Here is a 26,410-nt window from a genome sequence, read left to right as displayed (position 1 = left end):
TGATCTCGTTCACATACCTTACTAAGTTGTGGCCATGATTTAATTACCTCGTTCCTATGCCTTACTAAGTCGTGGCCAAGTAATACAGCGTGGCCATGCGTTATTTTTATTTATATGGGATGTCACCAGCAGAGCTCCATACAAAATACCTAAATTTATGATGTATTATTGATGTATTTATTTTGTTATATGTGAGGATTGTCACATTGTTAAAAATAGATCAGATTTATTTATTTATTTTTATTTATTTACTTATTTTATCTCATTTCGATGAGTCTCGTTTTGATTACCTTCACAGTCCACCTCGGTTACGCAGCAAAGAAAGAAAGCTTGCTACAATTTTCATTAGGTTGAACAAAATCTTTGCAGGCATTCTATGAAGTTGCCTGGGTCATGGACAGGCCTGAGCTGGTTCAATCTAGGAAGAGTTTGAGAAAGACATTCAACCAATTTAAATCTCTGTGACGTCCTGTAAAAAGCAGAGTATCTCTGAGGAATGCATAGAAAGGAAAAAAAAAACCCTAACTATTCCTATAAAGCAAAGATTTGTGGCACTTACAGCAGCAAAGGGAGTTTTTTGTGTTATTGTCACATATGTTTACATGTGAAATATTAGTAACCTCAAAGTAAAGCTGGTTAGTCAAACTGACAAGGAACACCGCAAAAAAATGGCATCTTGTCAAGTGAAATGATATTAAATCTAGTCTATGTATCTAATATTTCCCATTTTGAGATAGTTGTGCACTTATTATAAGATTATCTAGCTTATTACTAGACACTTTTAATTTAATTTAATTTAATTTAATTTAATTTAATTTTTATTCTGTAAATTTTATTCTGAAAATTTTGCTGGCACATTTCTTAAAAACTTATCTGCCAATATAGTGAGATAATTCCGCTTAATAAAATCACTTAAAAAAAACAAAACAAGTAAAAAATGTCTAGAAATAAGGTAAAAGATCTTAAATTAAGCTTAAAACAATCTAAACAGGTGAAATGTTAGATGTATGGACTATATTTAAGATAACTTTACTTGACAAGACATCATTTTTTGCAGTGAAAACATGCTCATATATTAAAAACCATATGAAAAGCTAGGTTTTCTCACAATTTTAACAGGCAGTATATATTGTATCACTGACAATGTCCCCATACAGCACAGAGAAAAGATTTCACTGATGAATGTACTGGGCAATCACTCATGCATTCAGTGCCCTCCACCTGCAGTGAGACAGGTCTGCAGAACCCACAGAGGGCACGTCAGCCCACCACCTGCAGTCAGGGCTTTCTTTTAGAGTTCAGTTCCCAGGAAACCGTTTCTTTTCTCTTCCCTTCTCTTTTCTGCATTCCACCTCTTCCCATCAGAGTAGGCATTCCCAAACAGCTTCGTTTTCTTCACCACTCATGCAAACGTAATGAGCCTCTCTCGGTTTTAAATGGGCCTCTCTCAGTTTTAGATGGGATGGTGCTTTCCTCCTTGCCTCCATTCACCAGCTTGGAGATGTTTACAGTTGACCCTTTGCATATTACATTCCTACGGCAGCTTGAAAGCACTGTGATGTAATGGGCTCAATAAAGGTAGAGCGAGAGAGAGAGAGAATGGTCCATCAGCACCAGCAGAGCTTCTCACTCAGGAGTGGACTCATTTGAGACATGTGAGAGAGAATGGAGTCCCGCAAAATGAAGAAACGAACAAAGAAGAAGGAAGAGAATCAAATAAATAGCAATGAATTATTCAGTGAGTTTGGAAAAGTGAACACTGTCAGTCTCCGTTTTCCACTTTATTGTGAGGCTGTCAGGCAAATAAATGGTGCATAAATAGGTGTGAAAGAATGAATATGAACTTGTTAGCTTGTATACTATATTGTCACTGTCACATCTAAATTTGTAGGTACTTTTTTTTTAGAATTAATGTTATACACCATTTAAAAATGCCAGCTGTCATTTACAGTGGTGCTGGAATAAAATTTACTTTGATAATGTTAAGAATGCAATGAAGCGACTTTTCTGAAGATAAAAAGTTTTCTTTTGAGAGCTACAAAATGCAGTTGCCTCCCAAAAATATCTGGACATTTGTGTCATACTTAAAAGCAGAGTAAGACTCAATGTGTTAGAAAGTCAAACTTAGCAGCATTTATTTTAAACAGACCAATCAAAGACTGTAATTTTCTTTTTGGCAAAGTATTCTTTCAAATAGCAGCTGGTGTGTTTTAGATTAGTTATTGTTTTTATATTGTAAAAATGTCTCCCAAGATCATGATCTCATAAATGAACACAAGCTTTCCAACACCTTTTATTCTATCATCAGTTTGATGATTTTCTAGAAGTGTTTTTCTCTGAAACAAATATAATTTTGTTAAACATTTTATGGAGTAACAAAGAATTTCATTCAAGTTTATTAATGGAATGGTCAAAGTGTCCAAACACTTTTTGGGGCCACTGTATTTGCAGGCTATACCACCGCCCCCTCCACCACCTCCTCAGTCAGAGAAAGAGATAGACAGGCAGAGAGAGAGAGAGAGAGCGAGAGCGAGAGCGAGAGAGAGAGAGAGCGAGAGTGAGAGAGTGAGAGAGAGAGAGAGAGAGAGAGAGAGAGAGAGAGAGAGAGAGAGAGAGAGAGAGAGAGAGAGAAAGCACGCACATGTTCGAGTGAGAGAGACAGAGATAGAGCTTAACACCTAAAGTGCTTTTTCAAAAGAACTTGTCTGTTAAAACCTTAGGTCTTTGATGGATGTTAATGTTTTTCAAGCCTGGCTAATTCCAGCACTCTGTCAACAAAAGGAGCCTGGACTGTGTCCAGTCCATTTGCGAAAAAGCAAATGAAAAAGTCTGACAAGGCCAATATTCTCCTCTCAAACACACACACTCGTTTGTTCCCTTTTACAGCAGTCTGATCCTGCATAAATAACCACAATCTGACTCCACTCTGAGGCACTGTTGTAGTGTTAGCGCCTCTGTTTTGACTCCGGCGCGCTGTGAGTTTTCACCACAGTGGGAGTCCAAATTCCCCAAAGTCATTATTGTCTCCTGCTAAGGTGCCCCGGCTCGCTATGATTTGTGGGTAATGAGCTGGCACCCAGGCCTAGGTTCAATTATTCTCACTGAGGGAGTGATTTCTCACTCGACAGAGCCGAGCCCGGAGTGCACTCGCTAATTCCAATCAGAACTTAACACGCTCATAATCACCCGCCTGGAAAAATAAAAAGAGAGAGCAAGACAGAAAGAAAGTGAGAGAGAGAGAGAGGAGGAGACAAAAAAACAAGAGAGTGTAAATAAAGGGGTGAAATATGGGCATGACTGACATGCTGTGGAAGAGTGTGAGGTTTACAGCAGGTGAAGGGAGACGTGCTCTCGAGCAATCAGAGTCGCAGCCTTCACGGTGCCTGGCCTTGTGTCAAAAGCTGTGTTTACATTACAAGCCTCAATTGCATATCGGATACGCATTTGATCTAGGACCTCATATGGATGTGTCTCGAATATCATTTGAAAAGATCAGATTTTAAACTTGATTTGAGAATATTAGATCTTGCATCTACATTTGAAAAGACCAATATTTAAAAAGATCATTTTTTCTGTTCACACAGTTCTGCAAAAATCTGATCTGTGTAAAAATCAGATTTGCCCCACTTAACCTTGTAAAGCGAATGCAGGCAGAAGTCTCCTCGCCAATGCGAGTCAGTATGAGATCAGATGAGTCTGGCTTGGGCGTGTGGGTGATTAGGCTCAGATAAAGGCCTCGCTCTGCCATCGCTCTGAAGACTGGAGCACAGGGAGACGAGGAGCTGCCAGAGAGGTAATCAAGCGTAGAGAGATGAAGGAGCGAAACAAAGAGCGAGGGAGAGAAAAACACCCCAACAACATGTTAGCCAGATTAGCACAGCACCAGTTAAGGGGGCAAACATTTAATTACCACAAAGTTGTGTGTGCGCATCTGTGGGAGTGTGACCGAGTGTGTGAGAGGCCTGGGTTTATTTTGCTAGCTGGTAATTGACGGCTTGGGGCTGATACAAAAAACAAAATCTGTTACAGAAAACTGTTCATAACCCAAAAGGCTGGAAGAAAAACATAAGAAAAACTTTCAGTGAGCAAAAACTAAGCTAATGTACTGGACCATTTCTAATATAGGCATATATCATTCAAACAGATAATCCAATGATTCTGTTTAACGCTGAATGCTGAGCCCTTAGTGACTTAGCGGAAAGACAGTCAGCCAGTCACTAAAGTGCAAATGGTGTCCAAAACAAATGGAAAGATCTACATATCTCCTTCTGAGAGCAAACTATCTAGACAACCTCGCGTGCTAAAACTGTTCCAATAGTTTGGATAATTTCTCCTTTTTTGAGCAATTGCATATTTTGATCAGGACAAGATCTGACACCAAGGGAAGTCAATTAAGCCTATTGTCTAGATCAAAAGCTGGTTTTAAGATTATGACTATGTTAAGTCAGTGGACAGAGACCAAGGCCCTGCTTTCACTTGGCATTAAAATGTGACTATCTAGATGTCTGTATACATGTTTATACAGACATCTAGATGTGTTTGTGTTCAGGATTTTTCTCCTGTCTACAATTTTAACACATTTTCTGACTGAGCTTTAGCTGAACTAAGCAAAACAACTCGCTGTCTTTTTTTCCTATGCAACTTAAAATGTCTGGAACGCTCCACCTACTCTGATCTGCTGCCACATCAGCCTAATTTAACTTTTTTTATTTATTTATTTATTTTTTTTTTATCTGAATCCACAAGGTAGATTTGAACATTGTAAGAGTACACATTTCATTTCCAGACTGGATAATAATTCAATCATCATGGTGATAGGTGTTTGAAATGGGTTATTTTAATTTTGTTTAGACTGATTTCCATTATCGAAATGTCTCTTCTGTTCTGAGCAACTGCAACCCTGCACAATTATATAAAAGGCATATATTTAAGAAAATTTAAATACATTAAAAATTCAAAGTATTACAATTAAAAAGTTCCTCATTTTAGGATGAAGGACACTGATGTGTGTGGGGAGTGTTTATTTATATTTTTTATTTAGTATTTATTTAGTACTAGTTTTATTTATTCATTTATTTTGTTTTAGCCTAGTGGTCAATGACAGCCACTGATGGTGGATATGGTGATATGTTAGAGATAATTACAGTCCAGTGTTGTGTAAGTCACTGCTGCACAAAATAACTATAGCTGCAGTGTATTATGTGATGTCACTACTGACTTTGAACATTTGTTCTACTTTTTAATGATCTAAACTGCATGTCTAATACTAAACAAAACAAAGATATGATATACAATTATCTAAATTACTTTTACATAATTATAGAAATTATAGCAATAATTTATATTGGCTCTTAAACATTTGAATATAATAGAAATCACAGACATTATTTATAATTACCTAAACTGCATGTTTAAGATAAATTACTTGTCTGCAAGGATAATTTCTCTAATTGCATATCAGATTTTGCATATTCTCTAACTGCAAATCATCATAACTATCATATAATTGCATGCAGTAGGATGAATACTTGTATATTATTGCAGAGATCACAGCTCAGTGAGTTGTATATGAGAAATGTGACCTTTAATGACCAGTGGTTGGTTGCACCAGCTGTGCACAAGCTCAAACATAGGCTAGTTGTAAAGTAAGCATTCACTAAGTTTAGGTTTATGCATTACTAAATTAGAATGAGTTGTACCACACAAACAAGTTTAAATGTTGTGCTTAGTAGCTACTAAATATTAACACCTCCCCTCAGCAGGTGTAAGTGTTGGAGAAACCGTCAGAAACAACATAGAAAACACAAAAAAGACTGATTTACTGATTGGTTCTGAACATCTTATCATCATGTATTGGTTTGTTGTTACAAATTAAGACATGACTTACAGATTTGTGGTGCAAGCACATTTAGTAAAATGACAGTTTTAAACTATTTAGTATTAACTAAGGACTTAGTAAATACTTTACGTCCAAACTAAATATAAACTTGCGCAAACTGGTGCAATCCAGTCCAGTTCCCTACTGAGAACAAAACAGCGGCAGGACACTTCAGCTGACCACAGGTTGTTATGTTATTTGACTCTCTCTGGGTCAAACAACACCTCAATCCAACCACAGCATGACATCCCTGTTGGGTGGTGACTGATAGTATAAGTGAAAATATGCATTCTCCTTAATCACCACCCAACAAACAAGGGTCAAAGATCAACCTACTAAAACATCAGCTGTAACATGTAGCTTTTAACCCCCAGGAGCAGATATTAAAATCCTAGAAATGGCAGGAATTCAGTCCAGTTGACAAGATGTTACAAAGCGTAAAGACTGCTAGACTTAAAACTAACTGAACATAAACCTTAACCTCAGTGATTAAAAACAAACGGCTTCACCTTTTCAGTTTTAAAAAGCACTTTACATTCAAGGCAATTTGAAATAGTACCTTTAAAGTCTATGTGAATCGGAAATCCTAACACATATTTCTTCCATACTGTAGCGTATTCTTAAGAGAAACACAGTATCAGGCAGGTTCTCTGAGACAGCTGAGAGTTTTCTCTCAATAATAGGTGGGGCTGAATAAAGATGGAGGTGATATTACTGGCAAAACTCAATGTTTTATAGACAGCCAAAAGTCATTAACATTTTGATCAAGTACTGACAGAGTGAAGAGAGTACATGAAAGAGAATTTTGTTGGCCTTGCAGGTCAGTCCTGTTTTCCTCTGGCTTTCTAACATTTTTGTGAATGCACAAACACACACACACATTCACTGAAGGCCACCGTAACGTAAGAGGATGAGTCTGCTGCTGTGTCAGTGCAGAGGGGATTGTGTAAGCGGCTGCAGGGTCAGTGAGCAGGGCCTGTGTGTGTTAGAGGTATGGCAGCTTCAGTGGAGCAGAACAGCTCCAGCTCACTGACTCCTCTCAGCCGGACAGAGCCAAACACTCCTGAGCAAAGACCACCTCTCAACACACAGGTGCAGGGCAAGACACACACACGCATGCACGCACGCACACACACGCACACACCTGCAGCCTCTGAGCCTCTGAGGCTCTGAGGCTCTGAAGCAAGGTGGAGGAGCAACGGGTCTAACACACTCACCTGAGAGACAAGTGGCAGCACTTTGTAACAGAATTAGTTTCGCTTTCCTTTTGTTTTGTTTTAAAATGGGCAACAGAACAAAATAAAATCTGCCATATTAAGACTACTTAAACTTACATAAGCAGCCAAACAAACACTGTGCCTAATCAAATCTTTGATTGTCTGATTAGAAGCATGGCCGCAATACTCCAAACAAAATCAAAATAAATCACTGTGGAAAAGTTAAGGAGCTAGTCAGTTTTGCTTGATGGGATCTAGCCCAATAGGAGGAAAGCAGGCTGATTTTTTGATGAAATTTAAACATTTATTTTATACAATGCTAGTAGACACTATATGCTCTGGCACCCCATGGTTTACAAACCAAGAGAGAGAGAGAAACATAGAGAGATAGACAGACATAGTGAGGGAGGGCACGAGAGAGAGAGAGAGAGAGAGCACACACTGGAGTGAATGGAGCAGGTAGTTGTTTGTTGGCAGTCAGATGTGCAGATGTGCTCTATGTATTGGTTGTGTGGTGGAAATCTTCAAGCAGTGTGTGTGTACCTGCATAAGAACAAAGTGCAAGTATAATTTATTCGAGTCATTTACGAGGATAAATGGGAGGAACAGGAGAGTGTGTGATGTGCAGGCCTGGTGTCTGCTAGCAGCCAAAACAAGGCAGCTAGTTAATTAAAGCAGGCAAAGCTGGGCTGGAGCATGAGCTGCTTTGTCTGTACTGCTCTGGAGGAGCTTCTCTCTAGTGGGCTGCCATTTGCACTGTGAATAATCAGGTTGTGTGTTTGTGTGTGGTTGTATGTACGTTTATGCCAGTGGAAGCATTTCAATAGAATAAAAGGAGAAAGAGCTTTCTCAGTTCTCTTCTTCCCTATCTGGGTTTCAACAATAAACACAGAGCAACATCTACTGGCCAGGTCTGCTGGACAACATGAGTCTGCATGCGTGTGGCTCTATATGTGCATACAGGGTGGAGAGACATACAAGACATGCAAGAGAGACAGAATGCAAGTAATGAAGAAAGATGCCCAGAAACATCCTTGTTCCTCTAAGAGGCAGGAGAGAAGCAGATGGACAGGGAGATCAGAGAAGAGTCTCTTTGAAAGAAGAGTATCTGTGCATCTCAATACAAGCACAACGCACTGTATTTGTACACTATATACTATTTATTTCTCTCTCTAGTGCCTGGATTTTTGGAGGGCAGTATTCTCTCAAATCAAAACACAAAAATGTATCACTGTAAATGAAAAATGACCATGTGGAACCACATGTTGTTGAATCATGCCTACCTTAACAGTTAGCAGTGTTGGGAGGGGGGGGGTGGGGGGGGGTGGCCTTAATTAGTGAAGTAGCTCAGCTATTTTAAAAACAAAGTAGTTTTTCCAGTGACTTACTATTTATTTATTTGTTTGTTTGTTTATTTATTTATTTATTTATTTACTTACTTACTTACTTACTTACTCAGAGTTATCAGTGTAGAGTGGCAAAACACTACATTGTTTTACTTTGAAACTGAAATTGCAATAAAATTGCATTTTCCAATGACAGGTCTGACATTTCTAAAAGAGGATAAGAAAAAAAAATTAACTTAGCAATCATTAATGTGGTCACTGATCTACATGAGCTTGCCAGCATGAGGACACAAATGGACAACCTGAATAATATGTAAACAAACTACATGAAAATACGAAATATTTGGACAATATCTATACTATATACACCAGGTACAACTTGCCATGTCATTGCTGACACATCCAAAATTACTATGAAAAGGCCCTTTGCTTCTCACAAAATGTTTGTAGTTTAGTTTGAACCTAATTTGAGCTTTTGGTGATTCTAAACCTTTTGACATTTGAGAAAATTCAAGCTGCTGGGACAAATGCAGTTGCCCATGCACCATATAGGTTTCCGTATTTTTTTAAACATTGTTATTAATTTGTTTTAAGAGTAAAACACACATTTTAAATGCTGCCCCTTGAAGTAGCTTCAAAGTAGTTTTCTCAGTAGCTTGCAGTGTAGCTAACTACTTTATTAAGATACAGCCTAGCTGAACTACTTTTAATCATGAATAACTTGTTTCAAAGTAGCTTCCCAACACTAACAGCTTACAACAGCAAGCTTTGACAGGAAAGGGCCATTTGACTGACATGCAAATGAAAATCAATGTGGGCGGCCTGTCGGAGGCTGACACTAGCAATAGTCTGACATGCGTAGTTATTTTTCTAACATTTTGAAATTATAGAGTCTGATCACACAACTTGTGCTAAAAGTGGCAAATACACTATGGAAGTACTTGATTTGAGACACAGGGAAAGAAATATGAGTAGGAAAGCCTGGATACAAGTTAGAGCCTAAATAAAAAAAAATGGAATCTCCCAGGTCGAAGCTATCTTATCTCTTGGGCTGCCAGGCCTCTCAGTTAGACTGGTGTTCCACACTGTGCAGCTGGCAGCCCACTATCAGTCCCCAGAGGACTATGTGGTGGTCTGTGAGTGACTTATATCCACATAAGTCTCTGAAATACATACAAAGTAGTAGACATAATACATCCCAATAATTAAAAAAATGTGTTTATAACTTCACCACCAGGCTTCAATTGTATCAGCTAAAGGTGAGCTAAACATGCGCTCCACACACAAAAAAGACCAGAGGTAGTGTGTCTACCTGTCACAGTGACCATCAAGAATGGATTAGTTTGTTTAACAAAAGAAGGTGGGCAAACCCAAGCGGTGTCTCTGACACAAGCACTGAGGAAAAGAATCTGGAAAAACTCTTGGCCTCCAACCAAGCATTATTTTGGCTAGAGTAGCCCTCTTCTGGAGTGAAGAACACCAAGTCCGCGGCAGGTAGAGCCTGCCAGTCTAATACAGAAACACTCCAAGTGGACCTTTTGTACTGTACTGAGTGGCTCAAAGTGGAACATGAACTTCCCTAATAACTCTACAGACACTTGCCGATATATCTGCTCTGTGACTGCACACACACCTGATGAGTATAACTGTTCTGAACAACTGATGTGAGTGTGATTTAGGGGTGGGCGAGTTACGACATTCTCCCCTAATCATGATAAATTAGGTCGCAATACATTTTTAAAACTTATCATGGACATTATTAGCATTTTAAAAAATGCCAAACAACCGCATGCTTTTTTACAGAGACAGTATAATTAGTGCTGTTTATTAAAGTGCACTGCAGTACTTCAAATGACAAATATTTATTGTTTATTAGTATTGTTTAATAAGCACTACTGGTGCTTCTTCTGTTCCAATTTATCAAACTTCAGAGAGAGAGAGAGAGAGAGAGAGAGAGAGAGAAAGGGGGGGGGGTGAGACACAGAGAGAGAGAGAGAGAGAGAGAGAGAGAGAGAGAGAGAGAGAGAGAGAGAGAGAGAGAGAGAGAGAGAGAGAGAGAGAGTGAGTGAGTGAGTGAGTGAGTGAGTGAGAGAGAGAGAGAGAGAGAGAGAGCGCAAGAGAGATTAGTTGTGTTCTCTCATGTTTTGGGCTTATGGAGCTCATTCCACTTGACTGGGCAGTTTGAGCCTGCAGCACGCCAACGGCCCTCTGCCTGTGTGGGCCAGACAAAAAAAAAACCCACCTGCTGTCCACACACACACACACACACACACACACACACACACACACACACGCCCAAATAACTTCTCACAAACATACAAAGACAAAGAAGTCAGTTAAAGGTGTTTCTTCTAATGAGAAGCTCATTGTAAAATCGAATGTTCCAGTCCACAGTAGAACACACTAAGACGCATTAACAGTCACAGTTATCACACACCAGCACACACCCTCAAACATAAAACACATTTTAATCTCTATAAAACACACATTTCCAGTTGTACTGGCAGAAACTGATACAATTCAAAATCACAATTTTCCCAGTAAATACACCACAATATTTGATGATGTATAATTAATCTAATAAGTTAATGAGTCCAGCTTTTTGGGTACCAGCACTCTATGTTCAAAGAATGCTTTATAAACCTGATATAGCTTATTTTGTTTGGGCTATTTTGTTTTGTACTGTTCAGCTTTTTTAAATCACAACAAAGGGAATCTTATGCAGCACAATTTCTGCCACACTTCCAGAAGGGAAATTGAAATTTTCTGTAGTTTATATATTTTGACCACCTCCTTCCAAACAATCTGAAGCAGCCAGACTTTCAGTGTGCCACACTGCCTTTGGCAACCAGTTTCAGGCAATTGGCATATATTTCATGGCTTCTGGTTTCCCCTGTAGCAACTGTTTTTTCCCCCTAAAATTATTTAATTATAAAAAACAACATCTAAAGTTCATCAAACTTATTTTACCATACAGTCTGAACACACACACTTAAAAATGATCGGTCTTCAAGGGTTCTTTAGAAAAGAAAATTGTTTTATATAAAACCATGAACACTCAAAGAACCCTTTGCACGGTTAAAGGAATCTTTGCATCATTAAAGAGTTCTTCAGATTGATGAAGAATGTGTTTCATATGGCTCTATATAGAACCTTTTCTGAAAAGGGTTCTACATAGCACCAAAATGGTTGTTCTTTTGTTACAGGCTTGACATGGTAACAATAAAAGAACCCTTTTTGGTGCTATATAGAACGCTCTTCAAAAAGATTCTATCTAGAACCATATAAAACACATTCTTCTGAAGAACTCTTTAATGATGCAAAGATCCTTTTAATCATGCACAGGGTGTTTGAGTGTTCATGGTTCTATATAGTTCTTTACTAAAGAACCCTTGAAGAGCTATCCCCAACGAGTGTGCACTGCATGTGTGTGCAGTGTTTTGGTGTGTTCTAGATGCACAGCTTGTTTCTGCAAGCAGACATGTTAAGTGATTGAAACGTAAGATAGTAATGATGTAAAGTAACTGTTAAAATCAAAGATTTTTTTTTTATTTATATAAGTTCACATACATTTTTTTATTAGTGTTTCATTATTAACTAATCTGTGTCCAACAATTAAATCCAATAAGGACAAAAGTCACAGAAATGGCTCTGTCTGGTCTAAAACAACATTCTGTATCACTATATCTCAGACGAACATGAAAAGTATTTTTTGTTCCTTTTTTTAGTTACATGGAATTTTAATACTGATGTAGAAAAAAGAAGAAAAATAGACAAATTAAGCAATAGATACTCACTCTTCAGTCTGGCTTGAAGAGGAAAAAAGAAGTGTAATCATGTCATTTCCATTAACCAAAACCTGATGCCTGATTACCAGCACAGCAACCACATGTAATGATGACTAAGTTTATGTTTTGCTAAAATTAAAAATCAATACTGTTGTGTTATACCAAAACCCATGTATCAGCATATATGATGCATCAGCCAGCATTAATTTCCAGCCTGCTCTGCCAGTCCTTCATTTTAGTGGTTTGACTCTTTCATCGATAAAAAAGAAAAAGAAATATTCAGATGGTTTAAGTGACACGGTGATATCAGCCACCAACATTACCCATGACATCTCTCTCTTTCTCTCCAGCTGACGTCCCTGAAGGATTAAAATGAAGAAAGAAAGAAACTTTGTCTCATCTTTCATGCTTAGAGGACAAAAGCATGACTCCTGGCAGACTAGTGTTCTGTTTTCATCAGGGCAATTAAGTGCTGGACAAGGCGCTCGATTCAAGAACAAAACCCAGGAGCATTCTCGTTTTTATTTTTTCACCTCGACCTAAAGACTTGCTTTCAGTCTTTGTGCTTCAAGATAAAAGGACTAGCTGAGAAAAGAATGACTGAGCATTTTCCTCTACAGCCAATCATGTAATCAGATCACAAGGACAAATGCTTCTCATTGGGCCGTCACGATGATGGACAGCTTTGTCACTTCAGTGATTTCACGATCACGGTTGCTGTGTTGCTACAGGTTGAAGTAAAATTTACACAACGGATTCTTCAGGCACTGAAAAACAGGTCAGTGTGTATTAAGCCTGTTTAAAGAACGACTCCCACGGTGGTGTAGCTTATAATTCTATGGAGAAGAAAAAAGAAAAAAAAGCTTTTTACCATGCTATTTCAACTCAAGGTGAACAGCCTATTGGAGCACTTCACTCAAGGCCAGAACAGAGGCCTTAAATATTGACTGAAAGCCCACAGACATACATGTATGAATGCAAACAAGCCACACAGAGTACACCACATGATCACATATCCTTTCACTGGGAAAAATACATGAATCAATAAATGGCTCCATATCTACACAATCATCATTATACTTTCCACTTCACTTTTTCCCATTCCTGTCACTTTCTTTCATGGATTCCTCTGTCGACAAGAGGAAGGGAAAAGTCAAGATAATATTAATGATACATTTATTATAATATAATTTACTAGCAAGGTAGATGTCTGCAAATAATCCGAAAAAAAAGTTACCTAAAAAAAAAACCTCTCTCTTACAAAATGACATCACAATCTACAGCATCCTAAACATATTGAAAAACCCATAAAGTATCTAATAAAGCCCTAATCTATTAGTCTTCATCTTACTGCTGTGGGGACTGACTTTTTTGACTCAGTGAGTGCATCCTAGCTGCTTTCCTCCGCCCACCGGTGCGACTGCCCTGAGTTTTCACATTCAAGGGCAGAGTGGAGGAGACAGAACTGTCCATTTCTGTCCACACTATGTCCATCTCTAGTTCAAAACAAGTGAGGGCTGATTAAAAATGGAGCAGAAAGCAGCCCTTTAAAACCTGCTAGAGGAAAGCTGGACACATCAACCCCCCCTCAACCCCCGGCACACAGCAGACTAAAGCTGTCCTGATACTACAATTAGTCATTGAATCTTGAATCTATCATGCTTGATTTTACATCCTGTCTTTGATATTTCTTTCTTTCTTTCTTTCTTTTTCTACTCATACCAATTGCTATAGTTCAGACAATAAAGATAACGTACCACTTACTGCCTATGGATGAAAGGCCAGTAAATACTGTATGGTTTCTCCTGTAGCTTCTATTCCTGAATTATTGTGCGCTACACATTCTTCATTGTGGATGTATAATCAGCTTCTGCAGCTACTCAATGCCATGTTGTGCACTAAGCAAACAATGCATTTTGGAATCCAATTAGAGTGGGCTTCATAAGATATGTTATTTTTAATCACAGTATGGTGCACCTTAAAACTACTACTGAAACTTCTCACACCTAGAAACTACTACAGACGTCTCCAAATCTGGACCGTCAATTCAGTTTCCAATCAATGAAAGTTAACTGATCTATTGATGCAACTGACCGGCCACCTAGTTTCATACCTACCAGTGACTGCAAAGTCCAAGACTGAAAAATGGATCCAAGGTCCGAATTTGAAGTCCTCTGAACTACTGTGTAATGTATGTAGCTATGAGAGTAAGAAGTGAAATGTGGGGTCACATGTGGGACCTTAGGGTACAAAGTGTTATTGTGAAATTGTGACACAGCAAGACATAGAGAATGATAATATAGTGCTGTAGTTAAGACCACTAGATCTAAATTTGAGTCAAGACAAGACTTTTAGTAGTTAGAGACTTTTAGTAGTCGTGTCTGAGTCAAGAGCGAGACCACGAGTGGCTGAGATCGAAATAAGACCATTTAAATAAAACCAGATAAAGCTTTTTTTTATTTTTCCATAAATAAATAAATAAATAAATAAAAATAAAATTAATTTGTAGTTGGAGTTGTACATTCATTATTATTAATTATTTATCATATCTACTAATATATATTACATGTTATAATATATTTTGAAAAATATAACATTAAATATATAGCATTAAACACTATTAATTAGTATTATATACTTAGTCAAACTTTTCATTGTAACTGGAAGCAGTGCTGAGATTGTTCTCTTTTCCTTTCCTTTATTCAGAATGACCATCTGAAGTCAAATGAACATAAACTAAGCTACATCCATTTGTATTTTTAAATGAAAACATGGTAATAATAACATTCTGATCTGCTCTAAGGGGATGTTTGTATTTTGAAGCTAATGAACATCAACATAAATGTTTATAAAACTGGCCAAACAAGCGCAATGTGAACCGTCTGCCCGTCTGCTCTGCTGCCAGGCCTTTCTTAGGACTTTCCGGTGTGTTTTTAATTCACAGTTAAAAATGAGGACATTTCCGGAGGCAGTCCACCAAAAAAGAGGACGTTTGATCACCTTAGTTCGCAGGCACTTCTGGGATCTTTACAGGAATGTTCTTGAAGATCTATTACACATATGGGGAAAATTGTCTTTGTGTCTTATGATGTGGTTGTGAAGAGCCTTTCAGAATTGAAAACACAGAACGAAAGGAATTGTGGCACATAATTCTGGTTTTATTCAACAGAAACCTTCAAATCCCTTTTAATACACCTCACACACACTGTCATACACAAGTGTGATCACACTCACACTCTCATCAGACTTACGGGGAAAATACAGGCACACAGGCTCCCTTAAACAAACGCTTTCTCTCTCTCCCTCTCTATCTTCCTCTCTCTCTCTCAAAGGTTTCAACACCCCGCAGGTGTAAATGACCCAGATGCTTCACTGCTTACTGCCCTCACACTCAACCTGTGTCCATTACACACTCATTACACAGAGAGGCCCGAGGCACGTGCACGCACACACGCAAACACACACACACACACACACACACAAAGCTAACCGAGCTGCCATTGCATGCCCATCCACACATCACTGCATCATTGTTTAACAAATCTATTTGTCGCACACCATTAATGACAAGTTCAGTCAAAGTGTCTGTGTAATGACCAAATACATCCATTCACTGAATTCAGTCCTCTAACACAGCAGCACTGCACTCAAGCCTATCACACACACTCTGAGACAATCAGAACACACCTCTACTCAATATATTCATGGACATTTTAATGGTCAGCAATATGTGTTCTATCCATGATCAATTCAACCATGTTTATTCATTCATAACAACTGTTGTTAAGTTGGACAAGCTTCATAAAATATTGGCAAAAATCTCTTTCAACCTAATAAACACAAACAAATAAGCTTGTGTCAGAAACAAATTCCTTTAAAATTACATTGATTTGACATCCATGTGCAAGGTCACACTGTTAGAGTTGTTTTGTATTTTTTTATTTCCTATTTATTCATTTATTTTGGCATTGTAGGAAACTCTTCACTGCTGTTTCCAATCTGTCTATTTTTATTCAATACAATAACATGGTGCAGCTTGGTATTATAACAGTTTAAACTGCACACTCAATGTTACAAAGCAACTATTATATCTATACACAAACTTTTGGTGTCATCTTGTAAAGGTTGACCAACCTTGCATCAGTTGCTCACGTGTTTGTGGGTGAATCATAAATGGGTCAATTTATCCTTAACATTAGCATACAAATTACATCATAATATGCTTTTCTGAGCATACTGTGGAAATAGTACTGAACACTGACCAACTCCATAATTCATTATAAAGAGAGAATATAATTGTCAAAGTCAAACTATATAAAAACCACTGAACAGTTTTTTTCAATTATATTATTTTTAAAATGTGGCATTGCTAGTTTTTTCTTTGTGCTTTCCAACTTAAACCTAAATAAAACAAACAAATAAAACAGTGTGATACATATTGCGTTTCAAGAAAATGTTTTGAAGTATCATTATACTTTTTTGGCCTACTTTCCACTCTAATGGCTATACATCTCAAATGAAATGAGAATAAATAATTTGGTCAGTCTACCCGTGCAACACTGCCCCACAGTGAGAAAACAGCCCCAGTGTGCAGTGTGTTTTATTTAGCTTATCCATTTGCAGCAGTGCATGATCAGTGAAGTGGGTGGTGCTATGTTGGGGTGGGGCTATAAATCTCACTGCCAGAATAACAACTCACACAACCAAATAATGAAACACACCAGATAAATGCCTCATGATAAACAAAGAAAAGAGCTAATTGCTTTCATTCCACTTCAAAGGCCTTGTCTGTCTTGCATTATGTGTGTGTATGTGTGTGTATAATGTCAGGCTCAGCTTATAGGCCTGTGACTGTGATGTTTTAATTACCCCACTAAGACATGCATCTCTTTATCCATTGTTCTAATGTCATTTTTAACCCCCTCCCCCCCAAAATCTTCATTGGGAAAAAAGGGAAGTAGCAAGAGAGAGAGAGAGAGTGAAGGAATAAAATACAGAGCAAAAGAGCATTAATCAAAACCAACACTAGCTACCACACACACTCTTAAAGAAACCTTCAATTAGACAAACAGAATAAAGTTCCTTCTCAGCCGCAGCTAGGAGCAACCTGCCGATTATTCTACCATCCACTTAAAACGGCCATTTCACAGTGTATGAAATGGTTACTAAAGGCAATGAGAAGACACAGCCATCGGCTTAATGAGGCAGCTTATTCAAAACCAATAAAACAGGACACAGCATTATGCCAATGGAATTAAGTGGCAATTAAAGGCCTGTGAGAAATCAGTGGCGGCACATCGAATAGATGCTCATCACTGAAGTGGGAGAGGAGAGCCGCAGACTGTAAGATCAAACTGTAAAAAGATAATAGCGCGTTAAATGGTAGATGGAGTTAAACACATTATCACTCATGAACATGAGGAAAAGCAGTGAGAACACAGTCAGAGTAAAACAGCCGTAGTCTGAATTTAAAAATCGGTGGGGAAGCAAGAGTGAAAGGAGGAAAAAAAAGGAGAGAAAGAGAGGGAGAGAGAAGGGGGTTCAGGCTCAATAGTGACAGAGTATGGCTGAAATGGATTACTCTGTCAAGTTGAGTCCAGGCTTTGACTGACTGTTCCGTCAGCTCCAGCCACCAGCAGCAGCTTCATATCCAGCCAACCAGAGCCTTTTCCATGCAACAAAACACCCCTAATGATGATGCACGAGGCCGGAGGCCCTGTTGGGACTGTGTCCCTCACTACACAACACACCCACATAACCCTCTGCCATGCAAATACAGGTGTGTGATACAGGAGAGGTTCAGGATTTGACCAGATGATAATGTATTTACTTTTGTTTTCTCTTTCTTTTTTCCTGCTATTGTGTACCCTGATAATGTCCACAGCTACACTCTTCAAGAAAAGATGGTTCTTCAAAGGTTCCTTACTAAAAAAATGGTTCTATATAGAACCATGAACACTAAAGAACTCTTTGCATGATTAAAGGGTTTTTGCATTGTGAAAGTGTTCTTCAGATTGATGGAGAATGTGCTGCAGATGGTTCTATATAGCATGTTTTTGAAAAGGGTTCTATATAGCACCAAAAAAGGTTCTACTATGGTTTCAATGTAGAGCTTGTCACAACAGAAGAACCCTTTTTTGGAGTCATACAGAACACTTTTCAAAAAGATTCTATATAGAACCATCTGCAGTATATTCTCCATGAATCTTTAAGAAGCCTTTCACGGTGCAAAGAACCCTTTAATCATGCATTTTTTTGTGTTCATTTTCTTTACTAAAGAACCCCTTCAAGAACCATTTTTTAAGTGTGCACCTTAACGTTCTTTTGTTTTAGAAACTGGCCATTGTACCATAAAAACTGTCACCAAAATCTGATTCGTTTTAATAATTTTGGTAACATTCAAAATAACGTTCACCAGCGACAAAACCTCACTGACTAATCACAGTCACCTATGCCGTTGATATGACAACAACTAAGATGACTGATCAGCTATGTTCCAGCAAATAAAAACTTCTTCACAAATATCAGAAGGACCAGAATCTTTGAAAGATCTCAGTTTCAGCTCCTGAATGAAGTGATGAAGCTCTTCACGTTACTTTCACCTTTCCAAAACGCTGTATATACACTTAAAGAGCCCGTCTGTTTAGTGCTTCATCTGGTGTGGAGCTGCATCTCCAAACCTCAGCTGAGATCCCGGCTGTGAGTGAAAGAATTCGTAAAGTTTAAGCTCCTAAAATGGGGTTGAGAAACTCTCTGCTCTGCTTTCGCTGTTACAAAGTGGAAAGCATCCTACACAATGTCACAGTGTGCCCCATTTTTTGAGGAGCAAATCAGTTTCACAAAGATATAGTTGCTATATATTCAGTCAATGTATATGTTTTTTTGTATATATTCTGGCCATTTTTTGGTGGTGCATAATACACTGCAAAACTCCCCCCCCCAAAAAAATGTCACCTATGAAGTGTATTGTTTTAATGCAGAAAAAACACATCCAAATATTTAGAATTTTCATGTTGTTTTTGTGCATCACATTCAGCATAACAGCCTCAACTCTGTCACTTTGTCATAATGCGCCCTCTTACAAATAAAAGCAGCAATAAGAGTTTTTTGGATTTGCAATAGAAAGAGGAACCTATTGTGTTCCTTAATGAACCTTTCAATATATGGTCCTTTAAAGAACCATTTTTGTAAATGATATATAAATGTAAAGAGCCTATTTTAAAGTTTAAAGAACCTCTACGTAATGTAAAGGTTCTATAACAACCAAGAACCATATATCCAAGCCAAGAACCATATTTGAACCTTTATTTTGTGCGTCTTTCTACTATGGAAGGAATTGTTGTTTGTTTATGTACTCTGAATTCAAAAACAATAAACAGAGTTTGGGGAAAAAAGAAGGAGGTGTTTCAGGGAAGTGAGGAGGGAGGAGTGTTGGGGAGGAGGTATGGGGGCGCTGAGAGGGTGAAATGGATCCTGGCAGCTTGAGAAAATCGATTGTGAAAATTAATAAGTGAATTCCCTCCAGCGCGCTCCCGTGCCTCCGACGACTCAATCTCCTTTTTCGCACCTCTCCTTTTTCATTCCACTCCTTTTCAGGTGCCTTTCGAATGCCGCCCACACACACACCTCCAGACAGCTCCGCCAAAGGACTGACGGGCCAAGAGAGCGTGTGTGCATGTCGAGAGCGAGAAAGACGAATATTAGAGGAATTGAACGAGTCAAAAACCAGCAGAGTGTGGTGCTCGCCTCCAAGGTCAGAGAAATTATAGCCTGCACTTTTGAAGTCTCCTCTCTACTTATTTTCTTTGTTCCCTGTCATTTTGTGTCGCTCATCTAATCTCTACTCCTCTCCTTGACTTTGGAGTGTTATCTTTAACTGGAATGTAACCGGAGCTCAACGGAACAAACAAAGAATACTCATTGTCACTGGAAATGCTACAAAAGGTATAAAACAGTACTCCAGGCTGGCTACAGACAGATGGAAGTGTGCTTGGAGAGTGGAGACAAGCTGAGAGTGAGAATGCTTTACCTGTTCCTGGCGCACCAGCCAGCGGTCCACCATGGGGTGATTGGCGCTGAGGGAGGAGCGGGCACTCTCTCTCTGAAATTGGCTGGCCCACGCTGCTGTATCACGAGGCAGACTGCGATACGAGGCTGGCCCCTTACCCTGCATCACATATTCAGACACAAACAAGAATTAGATGTCTGCATTCAGACCACTGACTTACAGAGCACTTATTTCTCTCTCTAATTGTTACAATTTCACATCCAGTTTGCATTAAAAAGATGTTTGATGTTTTACACAGTATCCCTCTTAAACTTTGAATACACTTGTACAACTGTATGACTTACTGTTATAACAATGGGCAAGAGTACAGCTGTACAAAAGTTTCAATTCCCCTTATCAAATGACAAGTTTTGTTGATTTTTTAGGAGAAATAAGTTAATGCATCCTCTAAAAAGAACACACTTAAATAGGGCACTTTTCTGCAAATTTTAGAGCACAATTCTATTTATTTGCTGAGTTTAACGTATTGGAAAAAAAGATACGGAAATGTAAAATGTAAACTTTTGCAAATGCCGCTTTATTAATTTAGTTATTATTATTGTGACACTTTATTTTAAGTGGTCCTTTTAGATGAAACAAACACTCAACAGACTCTCAGTAACATGTCAAAAACATATGAGGGTTAGGGTTAGGTTTTGTGTTGAGGTTAAGTTTAGGGTTAGGATTAGGGCCAGGGTTAGGGTTAGGTTTTGGGTAAGGCTGGGTAAGGTTAGGTTTTGTGTAATGGAAGTAACATATTAGCAATACATCTAACTTAATGTAAGCAATGTATCAACAGTACATGCAGATATTTACTTGTATTCAGATGCTTCACTACTGCTACTCCACTGATATGTTGTTGATGTGTTACTGATAATCTGTTAAGAGTTTATTAATCATCTACAAAGGACCACTCCAAATAAAGTTGTTTGCCAAATAAATAAATGTAAACATGAACAGAATAAAGCCATGTGACTGCCCTTAAGCTTCTATTTTGTCCAGCTGCAGCAACAAAACATGACAGAGGGCTGAAGATCTTAGCTGACTAATAAAGTAGCTAAGAACAGTGATATTAGACAGTGATATTAGACGATACGCAGACATAAAATGCCTGTTCCGATTAAAGGGCATTTTCTGAGCCACTGTGTCTGTTCTCCGTCTCCATGTTCTTCTAAAAAGGCTGCTATAAAATGAAACATAACAGCAATGAGAAACTGCTCTAAAGACTGCTCTGTAAACATGCTACATTTTACTCATAAATGTTGCTATGGCTATGATGTAGAGACTTTTACTCTGTTGTAAAGAGCAGATGGAAACACTCTCAATCACATTATTTTTTGGTGATATTTTAGTCATTTGCTTTAATTCGACAGCTGGATGGAAATCTGGCTAGTGTTAGAACAACATCAGCAATTCTATTTAAGATTACTGAACAACTTCATGTGGTTTGAGGCAAGTGGGTGATAATTTAGGCATGTAGTTTGGCCAGAAGTAATTGGTGAGGTGAAGGATTTCATTAGTTGTTGGTGCAGGCCTTTATTATTTAAAGCCTTGTAGTTCCAGTGCGAAACTTCAGACACAAGATATGCCTTGGATGACTGAAGACATCTGAAGTGAGGGGGGAATTCTGTAAATGTGATTTCTCATCTAACTCTACTAAACTAAAATGTTTTAAATGGCTCAGAGTGAAGATGTTTGTTCCTGAACACGACTACACTCACTCCACACACAGTTAATCTGAAAATGCAAAAAATACTGTAGCTAAATGAAGAAAAGAAAAAAAATACCGAGTACAGTAATGCCTTTCTGAAAGTCTCCTGCTGATATGACTGACAGTTGCCACACTGAGCTGTTATTAGAACTATTAAGACTGGCAGGCTATGGAAGCTTATTTTGGACTCAAGCCCTGCAATGACACAATCATTCCACTGAGGTCTGGAACACACACTCATTTCTTTCCACACTAATTAGAGACTCCATTAAAGGCCACTAATTCTCATAGCGGCAAAAGCTCAGATATAGTGTTACAACCGCATATTTTGTCTGAAGGTGAAATCAAACGCCCAGCAGCATAGGAGCTGTGAATCAGATCTCTTTTTGCTGCCTTTTTGGAGCAAACGGACATAAAGCAGGTTAGTTTCACACACCAAGGGCCTCGGCCTAGAAAGGCTGCCGAGCAGAGTCGCTTGTGGCTACAGACATCATCATACTTTATAAAAAAAATAATAAAAAAAGAGTCTGCAGTTACAGAATCAGTCAATCCACAGCAGGTCAAATCACTCAGCTGTTTTTCTAAAAGTGTAGATTTCCCAGCTCAAATTAATCCAGATGGTTAACTGAGAGGTGGAATGGCATAAAGGGCCAGATGATGAGAGGTAGACAGGAACACAGAGAAACAGTTCAGTGGCCTCGCAGGATGGCTTCTGATCATTATCCCAGCACTAGCCACAGTTTGGGACCAAAAAAAGAGACTTGTTCCTCTTTACCACATAGCAAATGGTGCAAATAAGGCGGAAATAGACGACATAAATCAGAATGAAGGGAGAGCACATTAGGTACCACTGTCTCTGCCATCAGCATTTACACAGAAGGCGAGAGAGAGAGAAAGAGAGAGAGAGAGAGAGAGAGAGAGAGAGAGAGAGAGAGAGAGAGAGAGAGAGAGAGAGAGAGAGAGAGAGAGAGAGAGAGAAAAAAACAGAGACACCAAAACATTGTAAAGTCATCATGCAGAAGTGAGGAGTTTATAAGACCAGTCTTCTGAATCAAGAGTCCCTGTGGATGCCTCACTGATAGGACTAACATACCTGAGCAAGGGCTTTTAGACTCATTTCAGCAAGACCCTAGCAGTCAAGTACCATGCCCCAGCAGTGGACATAAAAAAATACACATCTAGAGAAGCGTAGCTTGTATTTGTCCATGCGCTGGTCAAGATGGTGTGGTAAACATAGTAGTGTACTCTCTGTACACTACTACACTCACACTGCTCACAGTTAATCTGCAAAACAAAAAATAGTCTGAAATAAAAAAAAATCCAAATCCAGAAAAGATCCAGAACTCATCATTTTAAAGGCCAGATGACTTGTACAGGCTAGAGCATAGAAAGAAACTCACCAGTCAAGAAGAATTTACAGAAAGATTTTTTGGTTTGTTTGTTTTTAAATAAAGAGTACATGTATGTTCATATATGGATATAGGGGTACAAGTCCAGGAGAAATATGGCCTGTATTTTTCTTTGTGCTGATCAGAGCAGCACGGCATGTAGAGTATCTAGTTTACTGAAAGACTAGCCGACTGGCTGAGAAAAGATTTTGAAAAATTTAGATGATGTCTCTTCAAATAAAGAGCATCTATTTTTTCATACTGTATATGACAACCGACGGAGGTATATATCCAGAAGAAATATGGACTGTGTTGTTAAGAGTAGCATCAAAAGAAGAGTGGCTAAAGAACAATGAAAGAAAAAACTGTGTCAAAATATAAGGTATATATCTAGCAGAAATGCTGACTGTTCGTCCATGCGCTGCTCAGAGTAGCATAGCAAGTATAGAGGCAAGCTTATAGACTTCTGCAAAGACCAACAGACTGGCCAAGAAGAGATTTTGAAAAAGCCAACAGATACATCTGAAAAGATAAATGTGAATAGTATACAGATAGAACAGATCAGATGAATGTATACACGTATACAGGAGAGACGTGGACTGTGTGCAGTACGGCAAGAAGCACGGCCAGCTTGTAGGTGGAGGACTGTGAAGACTAGCTGGTCCTCCACGAAAAAATATTGTGGGGAAAAAAAGGAAGATGGCTCCACAGATAAAGCAAGTCTGGATTTTCATATGTAAAAATCAGTTATACATCCACAGAAATCACACTGCACAAGCACACTGGCTGACTTACTGGTGGATTGGTGAAGGTATATATATATATATATATATATATATATATATATCGATCACACAGGCAAAGGCAATCACAAGCAGAAGGCTGCAGACAACAGGAGCGTATTAACCAACAGTGCCATACATTTTTACTTTAAACTGAACAGAGGGCCATGGTATCAAACCATAATACTACTCATCCTAAAGAGAGCACTGCTGCAAAACGATCCAGATGGTAGTTTGACTCTATCAACCACAAACAGACCTTACAGTCACCTCAAGCCTTTGATACCTCACCCCAAAAGCAACAACAGCATAGAAAAAAATAAAAGATCAACTGCTTCACAACGAAAAAAACAGCTTAATTCCTCAGCCCTGCTCAAATGAGAGCGTGCTGCTGGATTACGGAGGCTGTGACAAGCGGAGTGCTTTTAAACAGGATTACTAGCGAACGCCGCAAGACGCGCTAATCTCATCGCGGGCTTCTGTGTCACATTCACTGCGCCATCCTTTCCCTCCACCCTCACTTCCTCTCTTTTATTTGGAATATTGCCATTTCCAAGGCACTGAAGAGTTGTCATCGCAGAGAGTGGCCATTCAGAGAGAATAATTAGCCTCTTTTTTCACTGGTCGCCATGGGGTGGGTGGGGGGTCAGGAGAGAGAGAGAGTAGGAGCTTCCCCTCTGATTCATTAGAAGCCACAGGCACTGACCTCACTTCTGAGGCTAACAACAAAGGAAAACGTTAACACTCTAAGGAGTGCTCTACATTCTCCACAGCACACAGAATCATATTAGCTACCCCATAAAGGAGAGAGCAACAAGCAGGGTAGCACTACAATAGCCTAAACCAGGCCAGTGTTTACACGAGGCCTGCCTGAGAGAGAAAGAGCTGTAGATGCTTAGAGCAGAAGAAACGTGAGGAGCAGTGTTCTACTAAAAGTGTCCCTGTTTATTGTAAAATAAATAAACATGTTCTGTTTCTAAGGAATCAAGCTTTATGGTGTTGAGTTAAATGAAGTATTTAAAAACATTTAGGTAGGGATAGGCATTTTAACTTTTTTGCTATTCTTATATCCACATTTTTAAACTAATAGTGTGAATAATAATAATAATAATAATAATAATAATAATAATAATAATATGACTAATGTTATATTGTTAATAATTATTATAATTATTGTAAATAATAACAATAAAAAATGGTTAACCTTCATTTATTGCATACTAGTTTAAAGACCCAGCACAGATGAAATTAAGATTTTAGCCAACTTCTGAAATTTTGTTTTACCAGTTCAAACTGCTAAGAAGTTAAGAGCAATGACCCACAGGGTCAAACCTTTAAGGATCTGCTGAAAGATTAGCTGAAAAAATGTAAAATATGAGGTATGTGTGTGTTGCATGCATGTTTTACAAGCTTCAAAGTATATTGCTAATATGCAAAGCACTAAATTCTACCAAGGAAAATAAATAAACAGCCCAGTTAGTTTGATGCTAAAATAAAAAGGAAATTCACTACAGACGCTAATGGAAGTTAGCATTATGCTAGCAGAGTTAAACAAACAAAGTACAAGTATTTATAAAGTGAAGTTCTCAAATGTGAAATTGCACAGCTGGCACATTTCTATGATTACATTCTATTATTATGACAAAAAAGTTCACAAACTTACTGTAATATCTAATGCTTTATATGTTGTTGGCACAGTCAGTCTATGTGAGTCTATATAAGCGCAGTCTTTGATGTCTTACATTGCACTAAATTTAGTGTCATGCCAAAAAGGAGTTTGGGGGGCAGTGTAACAATATTTCAAAACTTTAGAGATCAATTTTATACATCTATCAGGGCACAGCATTTACTGTGCTGTGCTAATAGGAAGGAAAGTACTGTGCTGGGCCTTTAAAACATAATCTGTTCAGTTGATTTAGTGATTTATCTTTGTTTTAGGTGTCTGTGAGTTAACACGCTACCTACCTGTCAACCACAAGCTGAGTCACACAAACTTACACTGTAAAAACTTGCAATCTTTTTGTTTAAAATGGATGTCTACATTGTAGCTGCCCAAAAAAAAACCAAGTATATCCAAAAGGGCAACTTTACAGGAGAAGGCAAAAACATTCTTTAATTTTAATGTAAGGTAATGTAAAGAAATGTTATGCAAAAATGTCAAGCAACTCTGAAGCACTTCTATTGGTTTGTTCATCATGAAATAAAAAAATATCAGTTACTTGACTCCCAAAATTCATATTCAGTCAAAAATTT

At 38.3% G+C, this 26,410-nt stretch overlaps 1 protein-coding gene across 2 annotated transcripts in view; it reads right to left on the bottom strand.

The window, feature by feature from the left end:
• pard3aa (par-3 family cell polarity regulator alpha, a) overlaps positions 1-26,410 on the bottom strand; it is a 505,838-nt gene that overhangs the window by 285,980 nt on the left and 193,448 nt on the right. For both annotated transcript variants that reach the window (XM_036582761.1, XM_036582769.1), the window contains exon 5: positions 20,259-20,396. In XM_036582761.1, coding sequence (XP_036438654.1) covers positions 20,259-20,396 — 138 coding nt within the window. The remainder of the gene's footprint in view (positions 1-20,258; positions 20,397-26,410) is intronic.

The sequence above is a fragment of the Colossoma macropomum genome, unplaced genomic scaffold (assembly GCF_904425465.1).
Source record: "Colossoma macropomum unplaced genomic scaffold, Colossoma_macropomum, whole genome shotgun sequence".
Taxonomy (NCBI): Eukaryota; Metazoa; Chordata; class Actinopteri; order Characiformes; family Serrasalmidae; genus Colossoma; species Colossoma macropomum.
Note: the sequence above shows the minus strand (reverse complement) of the source record. Positions and strands in the feature narration are given on the sequence as shown.